General features: G+C 41.1%; 1 protein-coding gene across 2 annotated transcripts in view; it reads left to right on the forward strand.

Moving 5' to 3' along the window:
- Positions 1-20,502, forward strand: part of CARD11 (caspase recruitment domain family member 11) — a 1,247,701-nt gene that overhangs the window by 382,941 nt on the left and 844,258 nt on the right. For both annotated transcript variants that reach the window (XM_069647590.1, XM_069647589.1), the window contains exon 4: positions 7,931-8,068. In XM_069647590.1, the coding sequence (XP_069503691.1) occupies positions 7,931-8,068 (138 nt within the window). The remainder of the gene's footprint in view (positions 1-7,930; positions 8,069-20,502) is intronic.

Raw genomic sequence — 20,502 nt, forward strand, 5'->3', positions numbered from 1 at the left:
GGAAGCTGCCAGAAGATACTTATCCACCAGATCTCTCAGTTTTAGAGATCACTCCTAGATGTTACTGGAAATGCTCCATTATTGTCTTACGCATAATGCCTTTATGTGTGATGGACAACATTATAAGCAGCTATGCGGTACTGCCATGGGTACTACGGTAGCACCGACATATGCAAACCTTTTCATGGGCAACTGGGAGGCAAATTTGCTGGCTGACAAAACAATGCATCTACATACCAACAAGGTGGCCCTATGGCGTCGCTACATCAACGATTTGTTTATAATATGGGAGGGCAGTGAAATAGAATGGATGTGCTTTTTCAACACCTTGAATGCACAGAACAGCAATCTTAAATTCACCCAACATCATGATCCAGCAGAAGTGGTATTTCTGGACATTAAAGTTAAGATCAAAGATGGAGTGATTACTACGGAAACATATCGAAAACCAACAAGTACCAACTCATTACTCCATGCAGACAGTGCACATCCAAGATGCCTCAAAAACAGTATACCATACGGGGAATACCTGCGAATGAAAAGGAATTGCAGTGAGAGTAAAACATTTGAGGAAAATGCTATCAGAACAGCGGCCAACTTTGTAGCAAGAGGCTATAAGAAGTCAACAATTAATAGCGCATTTAACCAATGTGCTAAACAAACCAGAAGGGCCCTCTTAAGAAAAAACAAAGAGAAAGGCTTATTGAAATTACAGGACACGAAATCTGATAATATAAGGTTTATCACAACGTACAACAACGGGGCCAGAGAAATTTAAAAAATTATGGGCAAACATTAGTCACTATTACAGAGAGATTTGGATATAAAAAAGTATATTCAGCCAAATGCAAGTGTGACATTCAGAAAAGCCAAATCATTACAATCAGAATTGTCGCCAAGTCTATTTGTAACCCCTGTTCAACCCAGTGGTTAACAAGCAACCAAAAGGGGTTCTACAAATGTACTAAGTGCAAAGCTTGCAAACATGGGATTTCTCTCAAACATTATATACATCCTCGGACACAGAGAAAGATAACAATAACTAAACACATCACCTGTTCAACATCCTACGTAGTGTACGTAATTACATGTGACTGTAACCTCTGGTATATCGGAAGCACAAAGTTGGAAGTAAAACTCCGCGTGTTGCAACACCTTCGAGCCATCAAAAACAAAGATCCATCTTATCCTCTCGCAAAACATTTTGAAGAAAAGCACAATGGGTATATATCTTCCTTAAAATATTTCGGAATAGATAAAATATCCCCACATCTGAGAGGCGGCAATCGGGAAAGAAAATTGCGACAAACAGAATGCAAATACATTGTTGATTATCATACTAAGAACCCGGGAGGCCACAACAAAGACGAAGAACTCTATACTTTTGTGGGGGAATAGAACATTCTAGGAACAAGCTGTGTTTATAAATGTCTTCCCATTTAGTGTCTGTATGTGTCCATAACATCCTTTCTTGAACCAGATATTTTGGTTTTAAACAAGTATTCATTTTTGTGTACAACTTTGCAAAATATAAGTTTTTAATTTTTTAAGGAGCTTTCCTTTTAATGATGAATCATAGAAGTTAAAACAACCAATTAAATGAAGTGGTCCACAGTACAAAACATACAATATTCCAAACATCAAAACACAAACTAAAACAGAAGTTACGTAACAAACTAGTTCGGCTAGTTACAAAACCAGTATGTTGAGAGAGCACAAGGGGGTACCTATTAAACAGATTGTATAGTACCCTACTTTCGTAAGCATCAATGTGTCGTAAGTTTAAATCTCTGGTTACAATACAGAGAGGTATCTCGACATGTTTCTGTTCCTAAAGCAAGTGTGGAACATTCATCAGGAGGAAATTATTAACGTAACCCAGTTACAGTTGACATATAGCACATAACAGTGAGCACTCCCTAGCACCTGTGAGAATAAAACAGAAAAAACAAATAGTTAGCTCTTGAGTAGCAAGATACTATGAAAAGTTCATGAAGTATGAACAGGGCGTACAACCGGGGGAAACAAATACCTCAAATGACGCCTGTGGGTGCTCGCTACTCGGAATAGTAGGAGGTGGAAGACCATGTGGTCAATCCTACAAGAGATAAAAAATTACCTTATAAGCATAATAAGTTGCTTACAGAAAAACAAAAATTGTGTTACACACACAACCGAATGGGAGACCAAATTGCAGAAGTCAAGTACTGAGTGGTGGACGTCACAAGGATACTTCAGAGATACGAAGGTCCGTAGGGGTGGATCTCCGAACAGAAAAAGGAGAAGTAATGTAAGATAGAGAAACGCTATGCTAGAAGTGTAAATAAATAGAGGCTCCACAGTGTTAAAATGGAGGACATGGATAGAGCATGGCCAAATTGTCAATACAATATGAACACTAAACATTCTATGTTAATATTATGGCAATAACGTCAAGGTAGTCTCCATCTAGGATTAGTTATTTACGAACTGCCATCAAGGATCATAAACCTTAAAACATTCAGAATTTTAAAAAGATGTGTTCCAAAAATATTATACGCACTTGCGAATTCAAACAAAGGTTATTTATTCATATAATGTTGTTTTTAACATCAGTCATGTTGGGTTTTTGCATAAAAATTATATAAATAAAATTCTTAAGCAAATGAAATGATGTAAGCACAAAGTGTGCGAGAAAGTTGATAACACACGTTGTAAGAGAGCATTTCCAATATGGCACCCATGTTAACCAGGTTAAGCGCAGATACATTTTTTCACATGAAAGTGAAGAGGGACTACAACATCAGAGATATGTTAAATGGAGATACCTGTCTTTTATGTTTCCAATCCGACGAAGCCCGGAAGGGTGAAACGCTTAATTGTTTGTTCTCTCCTGAAACTGCTTGTCCACCGTGTTTTTCTGGCAAAATAAAGGATGTGTGATGGAGTTCCTTTTTTGCATCTGGTGCATTTTTACTTGGGAGAAGAGTGCCACCTAAAAAAGCTTTGATTAGCTTTTTCTCTTGTTTTTCTTTCTTCGATATATATATATATATATATATATATATATATATATATATATATATATATATATATATATATATATATATATATATGTTAAGTACACATAAAGTAATGATTATTAATTTGCTTATATAGAGAAGTGTTTACCATTATTATCACTGTCTTCAGACATTTCATCACGTGGAAAATGTTCCTCAAGCCACTTCAAAGTACTGCACATTTCTGTGTGAAAAACAAAAATATATTAATTGTAGTGTACCTAATACAAAAAGTTTAGAAATCTATAAGAAAAATGAAGTTTACTTACTAGTTTCTGGTAAATTGTATTTGTACTGTTGTGTAGGTCTACTGTTGCTTCTAGCTCTTCAGTTTCTGTGAGGTAATTATGTTGGAGGCATATCTTTTTTGTTTTGGTATATTCCATTTTAGTACATATGGTATTTCAATGGTTGGTTGATGTGTTAGATATGTAGGTTCCACTGCTTATTTATTATTACATATAATGTGTTTATGTGCTGCCTTTTGAACTTGTGCTGTGTTTATATGGTATGATAGAACAATTTAAGATACCCCCTGAGTGTTTGGGTAGTGTTGATGTTGTTCGCGACCGTTCGCGGACATACGCACAGTCCGCGGACATCAAAATTATTAGCAGCCGGTTCAGTATGTTCTCTGTTACATGTATATAAAGTAAGGGATTCCTAGTAAACATCTATCAAATTCACACTATGAATATGTATATTCAGTAAAATAAATTTGATAAAGGGAGGTTATGGTTAAGTTGCGCTATTAAAAACCTATGAAATTCAATAAAAAAACATTGTTAAAGGGACGTTATGGTTAAGTTGCGCTACTAAAAACCTATGAAATTCATTAAAAAAACTTTGTTAAAGGGACGTTATGGTTCCAAGTAAAACCAAAAAAAACCTGAAATTCGCCAGTTATGGTAAGCTCAGCAACCATAACTCGCGCCACCACCGTGCACTGCTAAGACTAACACCCAGGACATCAAAGATGACATCACAAATGTCATTGATGACATCACTGATGACATCACATTTCTGGCTCCCCCTTTTTTCCTTTACTGACATATCTAGGCCACATGGCTTTCTTCAGTAACAGTCAGGAACTAAAAATTGAAAAGGTACTATATTTGTAGACTTATCCATCAAGTATGTTCTTACAGTAATTCCCTTAGGGTCCAGTCACATCATATGAAACATATACATAGGGGAAGACACAAGCTTGAAAGACAGCAATGCTTTCTGTGCATGAAGATAATCAGTAGGGTTATCAGCACTTTCTGATAGTTCTGTTGTTTTTTTATTACTGTACTTTCCCTGTATATGCTCATATTTGTATGCACATATATGTAGCGCAACTTAACCATAACGTCCCTTTAACAAAGTTAGTTTACTGAATATATATATATATATTAGAAAAAAGAATGTAAAACATCCTTGTGAAAAAGGGTTACAAACTGTGTTGGGCACACCACGAGAGAGTACACGCGTTAGGACCTTGGACATTTTTCCAAGGCAAACTTTCTTTTTGCAGGTATTGTTACTTGCAACCTGGTACCAGTGGTTACTTACCCATGCACCTTTTAACAAGGTTTACATGTTTTTAAGAACATATTAGATACATTTCTTTAAAACAGTAGTGCTCTCACAGAGTTATTTGTTCTAACATACACTATCTTACACACAATTTGGGACTTTTAAAAGTAGTAACACACACACACACACACACAGAGAATTACTGACAGACATAGTAAAACAAGAAGACTTCTGTTGAACATGGGCCATCTTGGACAGAAGTCTTCTTTTCAATATGTCTTTAAGTAATGCTATATGTGTCACATTGGGGATGCCTGACTACTAAACTATGCACACCAATTAAAAAAACATACAACATGACTGACTGTAAAATTGATGCTCACCAAGACACATGTGGCTGCCATCAAAGAACACCCAAGATCTAAAACACGCTTTCCCCAAGCCAACCCTCTTCTCTGCACCTCTACCCTTAATCTGGGTGCACATACAGATGGTATTAAAGTGCCACATAAGGAGACAAACTGAAAAATATGCCTCCACGTACCAGAATGCAAACTGCTGCTGACAAAAAAACGAGGTCTGGCTGGATGTGTGATATAAAACATAAGACCTCTGAGAGCCAATATAATTGCTGGCTAGAACAAAATAGAGTGATTGTATTTGTCCTTTTTATATTATATGCATACTTCAGTTTTTTTGTTCACCTTTTGTTAGGGAGAAGCATTGGGCCTCATTATAAATTAGGTTGTGTTGGGAAAAATGCAGCGTTAATACCGTCACTGGTGCATTACCGCACCGCCAAACTGCGAGTTTGGTGGAGAGATGCAGGATTCGCCTCCAACTAAGAGCTGGAGGTAATACACCATCTTTGAGCAACAATACAACAATGTTGGCAGCATTATGGGCAGTGGTAATTCCACTGAAATCCCCCATGGAGTTCTATGAAATCCAATTAATGGGGACTCATACCACCTATCACCACTTGTAATCCGGCAGTAAAACTGCCGGACCAAGTGGCGGTAAAAGTAATTCCGTTTGGTGGCATCTCAACGGATTTACCATTCAGATACCACCACATTTGTAATGAGGCCCATAGTCTTTGCTGAAAGATAAACCAACCCTTCCCAATCCCTTTCCTTTGCTCTAACTCCCATGCCAACCCAGTTCAAGAAATCTATCAGGTTTCTTTGGCACATCATCCCAGGAGTCCATTATGGCTTGGAAACTACACCTATTGGTTTCAAGAAGCGCCACAAATATTTGCTCTAAAAATGTCTCCATCAATTTACCCACCAGGAGACCAAGGTGGTGAACCTATTCAGTCCAATAGAACATGAGACATTTGTATTTATTTTATTTGTATAGCGCACCAGGCCCGAGGGCAACCGGGCTCATATCTTAGAACAGCAAGTACATGCATGGCATGGATTACATATACAGTCAATCAGTTACAGTAAAGGACAGTAAAGTGCATAACAGTGCAGATAGTCAGAATTATAGTTATCAAAATAGAGACAGGTGGTGAAAATCAGATGGCCTGTGAGGTCGGTGGGTCAGAGATGGTGGCAAGCCAGAGCTTGGTTTTTTGTTTGAACATGGTGGGTGATGTCAAGGATCTAATGGTGAGTGGCAGTGTGTTCCACAGTTTGGCAGCTAGAACAGGGAAGCTAGTACCTCCGGCTGTCTGTAGTTTGTATCTGGGGATTGTGAGGCAATGTGCTTGGGTGGATCTGAGTGACCGCGAGGGTATGTATTGCGAGAACCGAGAGGCTAAGTAAATAGGAGCCTGGTTGTTTGCACATTTGTTTGTGTGGGTCAGTGATTTCAGTGAAATCCTTTGGGCCACTGAGAGCCAGTGAAGACTCTTCCTGGTTTCAGAGATGTGTGCAGATCTGGGAATGTTGAGGACCGCTCTGATAGCATTATTTTGAGTAATCTTAAGTTTGTTAAGGTTGTGTTGGTTGGTGCCATGATAGAGTGCTTTGCAGTAGTCAAGCTTGGACATAACCAGTGTCCTAGCTAGAATAATGTAATTCTGTGTGGTACTGCATACATTTACAGAAAATTGAACTAAATGAAAATCTAATTGGACACTGTACATGTGCACACTGGGATGGGGAAATAATAACTGCTTGGGAGTACCAGCCGTGACTTGCTGCTGACACTCGAAAGGTCATAATCTGCAACAATTTTACCATATTTGAAGAATAATCGTGTATTTTGGATATATGCGAAGGTGGGTTTAATTGACATTGTTTTTAGGTAATGGTCAAGAGTAGCTGCTCTCTATGTGAAGCACTTCATTCAGGAAGCCCATTTTGAAAATGCTAAGTATAGTTTGACAAGAGATTGAATATTATTAGGTTTTTGACAACAATTATGGCTCATGTCAAGAGGCTTTTAGTTCTGTGCATTTTTCAATATATCATTTTTGACGCAATTATGTATACAGACAAATATTTCTGTACAGAATATTAAAATGCCTCGGAATGCAATGTTAACCCTTGGAAAGCCTTGCATCCCAGGATCCCAGAATTCTACAGACACAGGAAAATGTGCCCAAGAGACACTGGCACTTGGAGGGTACCCAGATCTGCCCTCCTGCTTTAGGAGGACCACTTCTTTTGCGGGTATATGCGTCATAAGGATAGTTCAAGGGTTAATGCAGATATTAATATACACCCAAAAATGCAATATTTCTTCTTTTTGTAAAGGGACACTAAATGTGCATGATTCTGTTGACCCCTGCCTCTTTGCGACAATGGAGACCTGGATGCTGAATCCAGCCTTCAAGACAGCATAACAGATCAATAAAACATTCAACATCAGATGTCTTTCTCTGTTCTTTAAAAGGTGAAATCAAGCGTTCTGGTGGAAGCGTTACAGCCATGTGGCCTGTCTGAACCCATAGTACCCTCCATGTAATGTACACCAGTGCTCCTGCTGCTGTCGTTCCATTTAATTGATGTACTTACTGCCAGAGGCATTCTAAGTCATAAAGGAGCTCTAGAGGCCATTACTTTCTCACATATAATCGATCCACCTTTTTGGTGTTATCTGTGGTTGATGAACTTGGGACTCATTCCTGCTCATCTTAGATAAAGTTCTATTTGAATGCATTCCTTACCAACATGTTTCAGCCCTTGCGCATGCCTCTAAATGAAGAGTAAACATCACACTACAGAGAGATCACACTTCGATGAAACATGACAAAGAGCAACCAAGTGGCTCACAAATCGCTGAGTCCAATGGTGGGCGAAGAGACTAAATGAAGGGCAATGTTGGCAAATGAGAATGGTCGCTTGCTCCATGGTCTTGTTGACTTGTACATGCTGTTCTTAATACGAAGTGTGTTTGGGTTCTTCTAGGTCGCCTGCTGGATATCCTTCACACTAAAGGCCATCGGGGCTATGTGGTCTTCTTGGAGAGCCTGGAATTCTACTACCCAGAACTTTACAAGCTCGTGACTGGGAAGGAGCCTACGCGGAGGTTCTCAACGATTGTGGGTGAGTTGACATTCTGCTCAGCAAAAGTGCTTGGAGTTATGACGCAGAGACCTTCCAGCTGAAAGCATTGACATGGGAAATGGAGGCAGATATTTGCATGAGCTGACATTATTTAAACGACGCCGGAAGGCATACCTTAATTGTATGCCAGTGCTCCTACAAATGGGTATTTTGTGAAGGCTGTGGAAGGTGGTTCTTTGTCATGACTGTTGACGGTTGCATGGTTCTAGGTCACATCAGACAATCATTAAGTCTACGCCTTGTTTACGATATGAGAATTGTGAAGGATAAGGATAAGATATCCAAATTTGCTAAAGGGGCATTCCACTGTTTGCTTCTCCCCTCGGGGCAGCACAGCCTGCTTCAGTGTGTTTGCTTTCAACTTTCCTTTTACAGACAGAATACACATGAAGAATAGATACAGCCCTCATGATAAGGAATGCATACTTGCTCAGTGCCATGAAGCGACCTTTTCAAAGTCACTAATTTAACTACAACAGCAGGTTGTGTTGTGTTAGCGAAATGTTCAGCAACATCCAAGCCACACCATTTACAGCAGTGGCTTAGAATTCACAGGCTCGCAGCCCACATCCGTTGTATTCAACTTCATAATCATACCGAAAAGCATGTGTTAGTGCGTGGCTAACATCAAATAAGCACTAAGGACATGTACCACATTTATCTCATAGTCCTTATTAGCTTGGGCTCATACGGCTGTGATCTATTTGACAGTGCGGCAAATGAAGAAACCCTCTGAACACACATGCTCTCTGAGTTTTATTGTAAGGCCTTCCATATTTCCCAGTTCCCAACTAAACTTTCCTAACCTGCTTCTTGTGCCATCGGCAAGGGAATAAGAAACCCTGTTTTGCCAAGATTGGCTGTAAATATCTCATGGGTGAACCATGAAAATGGCGTCTTTTTTTTTACATTGTTTCTTCTGCTGCGGAATATCATTTGCTTGCCCCTAGTGCTCCTTGGAGTCAAGAGCTATTGATTCTCGCTTCACTGAAGACCCTTGATTGCCCTGCAGTGGCTTATGAAATCTGGACCTTTTGATGTTCTGCTTTACGAAGGAAACCTGCTTACCCCTGAGGTCCCCATGGAATCTGCGCCTATTGCTTCTTGCTTTGCCAAGAAAATGTGATCGCCTACTAGTTCCATATCATATCTGGAACTATTGATTCTTGCTTTACCAAGGACACTTGATTGCCTCCCAGTGCCCTATAGAATCTGGACCTACAGATTCTCACTTTACCAAGGTCACTTGCTTGCCTCCCAGTGCCCTATAGAATCTGGACCTACAGATTCTCACTTTACCAAGGTCACTTGCTTGCCTCCCAGTGCCCTATAGAATCTGGACCTACAGATTCTCACTTTACCAAGGTCACTTGCTTGCCTCCCAGTGCCCTATAGAATCTGGACCTACAGATTCTCACTTTACCAAGGTCACTTGCTTGCCTCCCAGTGCCCTATAGAATCTGGACCTACAGATTCTCGCTTTACCAGGGACACTTAGTTGCCTCCCAGTGCCCTATAGAATCTGGACCTATACCAAGGATACTTTATTGCCTGCCAGTGCCAAGCGGGATTTAGAACTATTGAGTCTCTCTCTACGAAGGACACTTGCTTGCCACATAGTGCCACTTGAAATCGGAACCTATAGATTCTCGCTTTATCGATGACACATTGAAGTACTTCTTTTCTCAAGTGCCTCCCCTGACGTTGTTGTACTTGCCATTGTAACACTACAACCCGTGGGTATCTAAGTGACTTTAACTAGCAAAAAAAATAATAATAACAGAGGTCTAAATATCCCCTTAGAACAAGAATGTTTTGATTTTTTAAATGAAATTGAAGATGTTCAATGCAGCGAATTTCTTGAGGAAGGAAATGCCATTGTTTTGCTGATAGAACTGAGAAAGAATGACCCGCAGCCCTATTCAGCCACTGATGTGGGATCACCACCATATCCCTCTAGAGATGGAACAGTTCCAAACAGGGGCGTCATTTCACCAAAACCCCAGGGGTTGCGGATGTGTTATCATGAAACTGATGACACCATAGGAAGTGACATCACATGGCCGTTTGACCCCATCGGGACATGTAATATTACAGAAGATGATATTACATGACCTTTCACGCCAGTGACACCATAGGAAGTGACATCACATGGCCGTTTGACCCCATCGGGACATGTAATATTACAGAAGATGATATTACATGGCCTTTCACGCCAGTGACACCATAGGAAGTGACATCACATGGCCGTTTGACCCCATCGGGACATGTAATATTACAGAAGATGATATTACATGACCTTTCACGCCAGTGACATCATAGGAAGTGGCATCACATGTTGCGAACAAAAACTGTAATTGAAATACAATTTATCAAATAACAAAGATAGTAAGGTTACTTAGTTATCAAACATATATTAACGTGGGTGCTCCTTTGAAGTGCCATGTTCTCTCAATAATTTACCATGTGCACAAATAGCAAAACCAACATAGGCAGGGGCACTACTCCCTTATGGCAGTAGAGTCTCACATTATAGTTACTGCAATCCAAATCTTCATAATCCAGAAATAGCCATCTCGTTCAATACACAATACCTTCCTTGTGCTGCCATGATATGCCAAATGAAGCCTCTTATGTCAACACACTACAGTCTTATGACACCAAGTAATGCTTCAACATCCAGGTATATCCATGTTATGCAAGGTACAGCCTTACATATTAAGGTGCAAAGGGCCATCATATGCCAAGTGGAACCCCAAATACCAACATACTGATTTCCCATGTCAAGTAAAGCCTTATAAGTCAGAAATGTCAAGTTGTGCCTCAAATGCCCAAGTACTGCAATTTTAGGCCTGAGCCCTAAAAACAACAAAGATAAAGGGGTGAATTAAGGGCATGGAGGACGATTACACCACCCCAGCACACCCTTACATTCCAATGCATCCTAATCATAATATACAGCAACTCTTTACAGTACTGGGATCTGTCTACAGCCCAAGGTACAGAGACTTACAGAAATAGGGCCCAATTCATGGAATTATTTGCATGGAAAATCTATGAGTTGGGTACTAATCTGCATGTGAAACCCCGTTCGTCAATTCATAGAATCGTTACCAGGCACATTTTCGTAACTTGCGGGGACTTCACGCAGACTCAGCACATCTCTGCGAGCAGTCAAGTGCCTTGCACGAGACACCACGCAGAGTGTGGGTGAGGCCTGCGCAGAGGGCAGAGTAAGGTGCGAAACTCAGAAAACTAGGAAGTACAAGGGAAAAAGTGGGCGTCACGAGGGACGGCTGCATGCCGTCCATAGTACCCCCACAAATGCACATGTCAAAGCGTATTCATGGATGTGGCGCAGCAACCTCTCAACTGGAAATGCCCACTCAAATCCCTCCATCTCTCCGCCACCCGAAGGCAGGTTAAGAACACTTGCGCATAGGAATCGCATTGCGGAGATGGGTTTGCATGTCGGATTCAGGGGTGTGTGTACGCAGCCGGGGATCTGATCTGCCTTAGGGGTGCACGTATGCAGTGTACTGTGGTGCAGGAACAGTTTGCGATGGGTTCGTACACGGATTTCCAAGTTTTACCCGAGTTACGATACATCATACGTATGTTCTTGGGGTACCGTAACAGTTACAGGGGACCCCACGGAGGGTCCCCGGGATGCAGGCCTGCTTGCGGGAAACCCCACGCACTGTTTGAAGGGTGCATTTATTCATGCCCGGGGGAGCACACAAAGGTAGCTGTTCTGGCTGTTTTTCCTTTGCATGGGGGCGTGTCGGGGTCATTCCAGCCGCAACTTGCGTATACGATTACTTTGCGCCGAAAAGTCCATGAATATGCAGGGTGTGCATTTTGGCAGTCTCCGCGTGCAGCCTTTGCAGAAATAATGCACACTTTTCCATGAATCGGGCCCATAGTCTAAGGATTTTGAAAAAAAAGCAACACATAAAACAATGCAATGTGCCTAGCATGCAGGGGCAAGGTAACAGAATCTAGCAGCTCATTAAGAGAACACAAAGGTAGGGAAGAACAATCCATTTAGCACCAGTCACAATTTGGCAATATCAAACCGGATAGTTACGATTCGTTCTTGTATGTATATATATATTGTGATGGCATCTTTGATGTCATGGGTGTTAGTCTTTGCACTGCACACTGGTGGCGTGAGTTATGGTTGCTTAGCTTAGCATAACTTGCGAATTTTGGAGGGTTTTCGGTTTTACCTGTAACCATAACGTCCCTGTAGCAACGTTTGTCCATTGAATTGCATAGGTTTTTGCTAGTGCAACTTAATCATAACGTTCCTTTAACAACATGTTTTGCAAGGGAATTTCATTGGTTTTTAGCAGGGTATGCTTAGTTTGTAAAGAAGAACTCTCCAACAAAGTATGCGTCTGGTTATACACATTGGTGGCATGCAACCTACTCAGGAAGGCACCTGTTCTCTTACATAGTGGTGTCAATCACCAAACGCAAAAAATATTAAAAAACAGCAGCATGGCAAAAAATGTCAGGACAAAATGGAGAAGGTGTTGAAAATGTGTACGTACAAATCAAACAGGAGAAAGACATTTGGAGGACACCATAAGAGAATGCATCAAAAACAGAATTAACGTCTCCCATCACCAATCGTACCGCACTGCTACTGTACATGGGAACAAAAAGAAGTAAGGGGCAGAGTAACGACTGGCAAGAGCTTACAGCAAAACGTTGGTACAATGTAGTAAAGAAGTAAAACAGTCTCTAATAATTGCCCAGGTGTTGCAGTATGCAATAGTACATATGTGTAACATGTGTTTTTGAAACGTGGCAATGCCAAGCACCTGTGAGTTGCAGGAAAGAAATGTCCTTCATAACAGAATGACTTTGTACAGTAACCCCATTGGTACGCACTGTAGTGTGTAGCATACATTATGTACTATATATTCCTACATGTACAGCAAGCACATTCCGTTTTCCATAAGAAAACATATTGGAAAGAAAAGGAAAGCAAGGCAGTAGAATCCGCAATCCTTCGACAACACCATTTGCGCATAGCAAAGGAAAGAAACTGTGCAAATAGCAAAAAGAAGAGGCTGGAAGGCAAAGTAAAAAAATGGGGAACAATTGTGCCCCCTTACTAGGTGTGTAACTGAAAAGTGAATAGGTGAAATCAACTACCCCTTTCTTAATCCGCTCAATTAGAGGCCAACAGGTATGGCGCTTACTCTGTCTCAAACCACTTAAAATAGAAAGCATGGCTTCACCATATTTTTTGCATGTCACAAATTTTATTCCTGAAGCAATACAAAAATAGTTAAGAGCAATAGTTTCCCTTCATAAGTTTAGCACTGTAATTTAATGTCATATAAGCACTTAGTACAATCTGTGAGGGTAGTACATGACAAATCTGTTCATATGCCGATAGTAGCTGCTTTATTATACATTATTATAATATAAATCCTTAAAATAAGTTGCGTACAAAAACATTTTTTGGACAAAATGAAATGGCTGTGGCACACCTGCACGTAAACTCCTTCCCCATGTCGCAGGCCATAGTCCCCTCAAAAATCGTGTCATGGGAGACGTGTGGGTGACACAGCAATCTCTTCCTTCCCTAACAACCAAGTTCTAGAAATCTGCATTTCCCCACAGTATGTATGGAATTGTGCTATCCCTTCCCTTCCCTAATGGGTTTTAGGAATGTACAAAGCAAACAGGAGAAAGACATTGGGAGGACACCATAAGGGAATGCATCAAAAACAGAATTAACGTCTCCCTTCACCAATCATACCGCACTGCTACTGTACATGGGAACAAAGAAGTAAGGGGAAGAGTAACGACTGGCAAGAGCTTATAGCAAAACGTTTGTACAATGTAGTAAAGAAGCAGAACAGCCTCTAATAATTGCACATGTGTTTCAGTATGCAATAGTACATATGTGTAACGTGTGTTTTTGAAACGTGGCAATACCAAGCACCTGCGAGTTGCAGGAAAGAAATGTCCCTCATAACAGAATGACTTTGTACAGTAACCTCATTGGTACGCATGTAGTGTGTAGCGTACATTATGTACTATATATTCCTACATGTACAGCAAGCACATTCCGTTTTCCATAAGAAAACATACTGGAAAGGAAAGCAAAGGAAAGCAAGGCAGTAGAATCCTCAATCCTTCCACAACACCATTTGCACATAGCAAAGGAAAGAAACTGTGCAAATAGCAAAAAGAAGAGGCTGGAAGGCAAAGTAAAAAAAATGGGGAACAATTGTGCCCCCTTACAAGGTGCGTAACTGAAAAGTGAATAGGTGTAATCAACTAGCCCCTTATCAATCCGCACAATTAGAAGCCAACAGGTATGGCGCTTACTCTGTCTCAAACCACTTAAAATAGAAAGCATGACTTCACCAAACTGTTTGCATGTCACATATTTTATTCATGAAGCAATACAAAAATAGTTAAGACCAATAATTTGCCTTCATAAGTTTAGCACTGTAATTTAATGTCATATGAGCACTTAGTACAATCTGTGAGGTTAGTACATGACAAATCTGTTGTTCATATACAGATAGTAGCTGCTTTATTATACATTATTATAACATAAAGCCTTAAGATAAGTTGAATACAAACAAATGTTTTGGACAAAATGAAATGGCTGTGGCACACCTGCACGTAAACTCCTTCCCCATGTTGAGGCTGTCATCCCCTCAAAAATCATGTCATGGGAGACGTGAGGGTGACACAGCAATCTCTTCCTTCCCTAACAACCAAGTTCTAGAAATCCGCATTTCCCCACAGTAAGTATGGCATTGTGTTACCCCTTCCCTTCCCTAATGGGTTGTAGAAATGTGCAAAACTGAACATTAGTAATAACAGTGTTGCTAAATATTTGGGTGATATACTTTTTTCCTGAAATTGACACTCAGCAGCATACAGTCCTCCTTGCAATGCTTGCAATTAAGCAAAACATAAGTGTCCTACGGAATACCCACAATCACAATGGACGCATCCATACAACGGCAGCAGGCTCCCCATGGCTGCATGTTGTCCACCACCTGGCAATGCGTGTGGGAATGAACGTTTGTGCATACTACAAGTGCAGGCATGAGTATATGTGCCTCTGTGTCCTGCTAACATCAGCACTCTGCAGCATATGCAAATAAACGTTAATGTGGTCAGAGCATGCACCCACGTCCTACATACAGATAGGTATGCAAATAAGCATCCGAGCTGGTGCACCCTATAAGTAGCCAGCATATTCCCAAAATGATCTGCGCACAATTTGCGCACTATTAGTGTGTAGAAAATTGTCAACAGTGTGCATAGTGCACCCAGGCACATGCACACAATGCAGTGCACCCAAAATGCGTCCAGCGGACATTCGTCCAAAATCATACATGCCAACAATCTGTGACCAAAAATGTGTAGGGGTATTAACGTTTCAACAATCATACCAAGCATTTTTATGACATAACGGGAAATGATGTCACATCAACTTCACGCAATAAAATGACAGTACATAGCATCACAGGAAATTATTTCACATTACCTTTCACCTTATGACATCACAGGAAAGGACCTCAGTTGGCATATGTCCTTCAAGATATCACAGGAGTGAAGTGCCTGGTGGGCTCCATCCCATATCCTATGAACCATTGTGATAAAGACAAGTACCAAATGACTGACTTGTACATAGTGTCACCAGTTTCTTCCTTAGCACAACACAATTTCCTCTTGGAACGTATCAATAACAACAATATAATTCACCATTCACTTTGGATTTTTAGAACTCAATGAAACCTAGTGAACACTGTATGCGATCAAGACACATGTACTACTTCTGTACAAATGAGCCATTTTGAAAGGTCTTGGTAAGACAAATGACATGTCAGTAAGTAAATACGAGAAAGTAAAGAAAGTGATAATAGTGTACTCAGTAGGTAAATGCAGTCACTTTTTAAATAGCAAAGAATATCTTTACATCAAACAGATTTTATTTTGTAGGGGCCTAACAAAGGCTACACTGTTTAAGAAAAAACAAGTGTACTTGGTGTTACAAACTGTAATGCTACTTTGAAATAAGTAAGCATCACAGAAATGCAGCCAAAATATGAGGAAACGTACAATACAGGGTTCCAAAATCAAGGGAGCTGGAAGCAATGTACATGCTACTTGTAGCAGAGAAGGGCCTGCCTAGCTTAACACTCAACCGTTAGCAGGAGCTACATTTGACTCCCACACCAACTACTGCCAAACAAGCACAAGTATGTCAATTCTGGACAATCTGTAATTAAATATTATGATACATCTACATCAAAATCATTCCAGAAAACAGTCCTTAGTTATTCAAGAATAAGTCCTCTACACATGTTTCACCACAAACTGTGGATCTTAAGGAGGTGCAAAGTACTCTTATGTTGATTTATCCTGTGTATGATTTCCCAGCTTCTTTTATAATTTCACCAGCCAATGTATCAATGCTTTTTGTACTAGTTGAATGGAATGGGTTTCATAGTGCAATGTTTCTTTGATGGAGAGGAAGAAAAAGATATTTCTTTCCTTGGTGGTGTTGAGCAGGAGTTTCTTTGCTATGAAAGTTCATGCTCTAAAGTTGCTTTTCTTTTGCACATTGATGGTATTCGTGTGTGTTCAAATTGCATTATGTAAAATTATATCACTGTAACCAAGAGCCAAGTATCCCTATGTAACTAACACAAATCCATGTAACTAAGACAATATCATAGAACAGAGCCTTGAAGCCCTTGGGCTGGGAGTGTGCTTTGTAAATAAAAAAATAAAGACAACATAATGTATCACTCAGTTTTCTACACATGCAATGTGATCTCACAAATAACAGATACAGTAGTGCGGGTTTGTGAAAGGTGTATAAAGGCTCAAAGAACACATCACTGACTTTTGTACAGTCACTCAGACCTCACAAGGTACACATACACTGGTGGGGGTCTGTGCAAAGTGCATTAGCAACTTTCATAAGATACTACTCAGTTCTCTTTACAATCAGCCAGACCACACACGGTACGCAAACACTGCGGGGGCCTCTGAATATTCTTCAGCAGTATGTCACAAATGCATGTCAGATGCCTGGGTAGGCTGGGGTACAAGAGTGTCTTGTGAAAGCATTTGTAGAACAAATTGGGTGTATTTCACTTTTTTTCCGCAATGGAGGAATGGCTAAAAGTGGTGTCGTACTGTGCGTCTGCAACTACCACCAACCTTTTCACTCTGGCTGAATACGAAAAGTAGTGGAGAAAATTATGAATGTCCCTTCCTGTCACCCACACCCGCTACAGCAACAGTCCCCACTGTCCCAATGTCATAGGTAGCTTGCAGAATAAGGAAATATACACACATGCGTTTACCCAAGGATGGGGACGGCCTTGGCCGAATGAAGCTGAAGCATCACTTCTTTCCTTTGCAGTGTCTTCTTTGCAGCACAGCAACATTGAGTACTCTATTCGTCTCCCCTTTACACAATTCCAGTATGATTATTGACTTAGATTTAAATAATGCTTATTGACTCTGTTATACTCGGTTTTGACATGTTCTTTGCATATTTGATGCACTTTTCTCAGTTCACCGATTTCGTGTACATCATTGTGTTCTTATTTAAAATTAATAAAAAACTAAACTCAAAAAATGTGCACACGCTTCCACCAATAACATTCAAGGGCTCTCCATGTCACAGTGTTAGTTGTTTACAACAGCCCTCTGTGTACACACCACAACCACAAATGTAGTTTTGCATTCCCTGTGCCTGTACAGTCCCATTTTCATAGCCGCCATCCGCAAAGTCGCTGGATGTGCCTTTCCAGCTGTGTAACAACAGCATTGCCAACTTGACCAAGCGACCACACCGACGGTGCACATGTGCACTCAGTTCGGGGACAACAGCCGGACTCTCCAACAGCAGCAAAGCATGGGGTTGAGACATGTACGCAGTATTTTTTGGAAAGGGCATGCTTACAAACACATCGCTATATTCCATTGCACATGCATGCATGTTTCCAAACAATGTATGGCTGCTTTCTGCATGAAAAACCTCCACAGCAATCCACCCAAAAGCCACACCGGCGAAGTGCTGTGTAATGTGTTTGCGCCTTTTCTGAGCAGCAGAGTGCTGCTCAGAGGTTTGCCCTGCAAGTAATGGGGCACCACATCTGCTCACCGACAATACCAGCCATGTGACTGTGTATAGGTATGCAAAGTAGTTGCGAAAAATTATGCACAGGCCTTGGTGGCACCCACACCCGCAGCAGTGATAGTCCCCAATGGCGCAATTTCATTGGTAAGTTCCAGAAAAAGGGAGTATACGCATGTATGTGTACCCAAGTACGGTGACGGCCTTGCCCAAATGAAGCAAAAACATTTCTTATAGCATTTCCAGTTTCTTCTTTGTCGCACGCAGTCATTGCGTACTGTTAAAGAGTTCCACATGCTTCCACCCATGACAATGAAGAGGTCTGCATGTAACAGTATGAGTTTTGTACAAGGGTCCTCTGCATACACAGCCCACCTAGATATGTTATTGCTCAATCCCTATGGCTCCATAGTCCCATTTCCATTGCGCTATCCTGAAAATGTCCGGATGTGGCTTTCGTGCTGCATGCAAGCGTTGGGGTGTAACGTGCAACCAGGGTAGGGAAAGTTTGTTATAAGGGTTGGCACTTAAAAGACCTTTGTTAGCTTTTGTATTTTAAAGGCTTTTAAAGGAAGACCTTGGCGCTCATTCCAAGGTTGGCGGTAAGGGATACCGGGCACCGGTAAGGAGACCGGTGCCGGTAATCCCTTACCGCCCTACTACTAGGTCCCTTAGCGGGTCACTCCATTAATGGCTGGTCTGACCAGGCGTTGTGGATGGGACCCGTTAACGGACCAGGGCACAAATAACGGGCTTGACATTCGTGAGCCCGTTATTTGCGCCCTCCCCATTCCCATTGATCCTTATGGGGGCTGAAATGGGAATGGGTAGTGGTTGGTGCAATGGGGATTTACTGGTCCCACCAAGGTCAGATTAGACCGGTAAATCCCCATTGCACCAAACCGGACACAGTCCCGTTATTGGTGGCAGTCATGGCACAAATAGCGCCATGACTACCACCAAACTCTGAATGAGGGCCCTTATTTTCCTTTTTGTTAAACTTTCTGTTTTCTTGTGCGGACATTGTTGAAGCAAACTCTTCACTGCATCTTGTAGACGGGAAAACAAAACAGCATTACCAATGAGCGACAAAGAAATGCCATCTAGTTGGAAGAAATCCACATTTCCACCACTAATGAGGTCATTGTTGCAGAAGAACATCCCAGAAGAGGACAAAAAAGTATTCATGCTTCTGTTGATGAGACACCTTCCTGCGTCTGGCTCGGAAAAACATCCATGATCAGTGGCCCACGCTCTTCATGTTGGTAGTGATGAAAACAACACCTTGGAAGTGGGGAAAAGCCTATTCACAAGCTTTAGGAACCTCTTTAGTCGATGGAACAAGCCTAAACAATTCATGGAACCCATGTGCATGCCGCCGTAGTGGATGACGGTCATATTGCGTCTACCTAAACTTGCCAGGTGTTTGCAAAGTGCATCCATGTTTGCAAAACTGCGCTCATACACACTGTTCCACAATGCGACCACTCCTTCCAATCCGAAATTCCCATCAAAGTTTCTTTCCAGGGCATACGCATGCAGATGTAATAGAAAAGTATCACCTATAGACAACACAATAGGTTTCACCATGTCAACCAGCCTCATTACGTATAGAATAATGTACAGCAGTGTGAACACCCCTTCCAGTGAACCACACCCACAGTACCTGACTGGATAATGCCGAAACTCACATGTTCATTGGACAACAACGTGGAATACATTCTAATTCCTAGGGATTGACATTTTTAATCTGTGTACTCCTTACATACTGTTGAACAGGCAGAGACCACTTGCTGGCACCAGGTAATGCTCTCCCTCTTTGGGCACTCCATACTGCTCTGGGACCCTTTCTTCCCTTAGTCTCCCAGGAGAAAGCCTTGGCTTTAACCCAATCTGCTCTCTCCCACTGCAATACTACCTGCAGTCAACTCAATTTTCTCGCAGTTTTTTGATGGTTCTCCCTAAAATCTTCAATGTTGGGCCTTATGGGCTTATATAGACTGTAGACTAAACATTCTAAAGGTGTACTTCATATCTCAGCTCTTATTAGAGGACTGGAAGGATTGGTAGCTTATTCTAGTGATGCCTCTCCTAGAAAACACCCTTGTCTCTCATTGGGTAAGAGTCATCCACAATCTGTCCAAAGGGTATGGCAAAGGCTATCTTGTTCTACCACACACCATGCTTACCACACCACCGAAATTACTTAATTTATGTTTCTATAAATCTACTTTCCATTTGCCTCATGTTTTTGTTTTGTTTACTG

This window comes from Ambystoma mexicanum, chromosome 2q, assembly GCF_040938575.1.
Source record: "Ambystoma mexicanum isolate Mex_15411 chromosome 2q, UKY_AmexF1_1, whole genome shotgun sequence".
Taxonomy (NCBI): Eukaryota; Metazoa; Chordata; class Amphibia; order Caudata; family Ambystomatidae; genus Ambystoma; species Ambystoma mexicanum.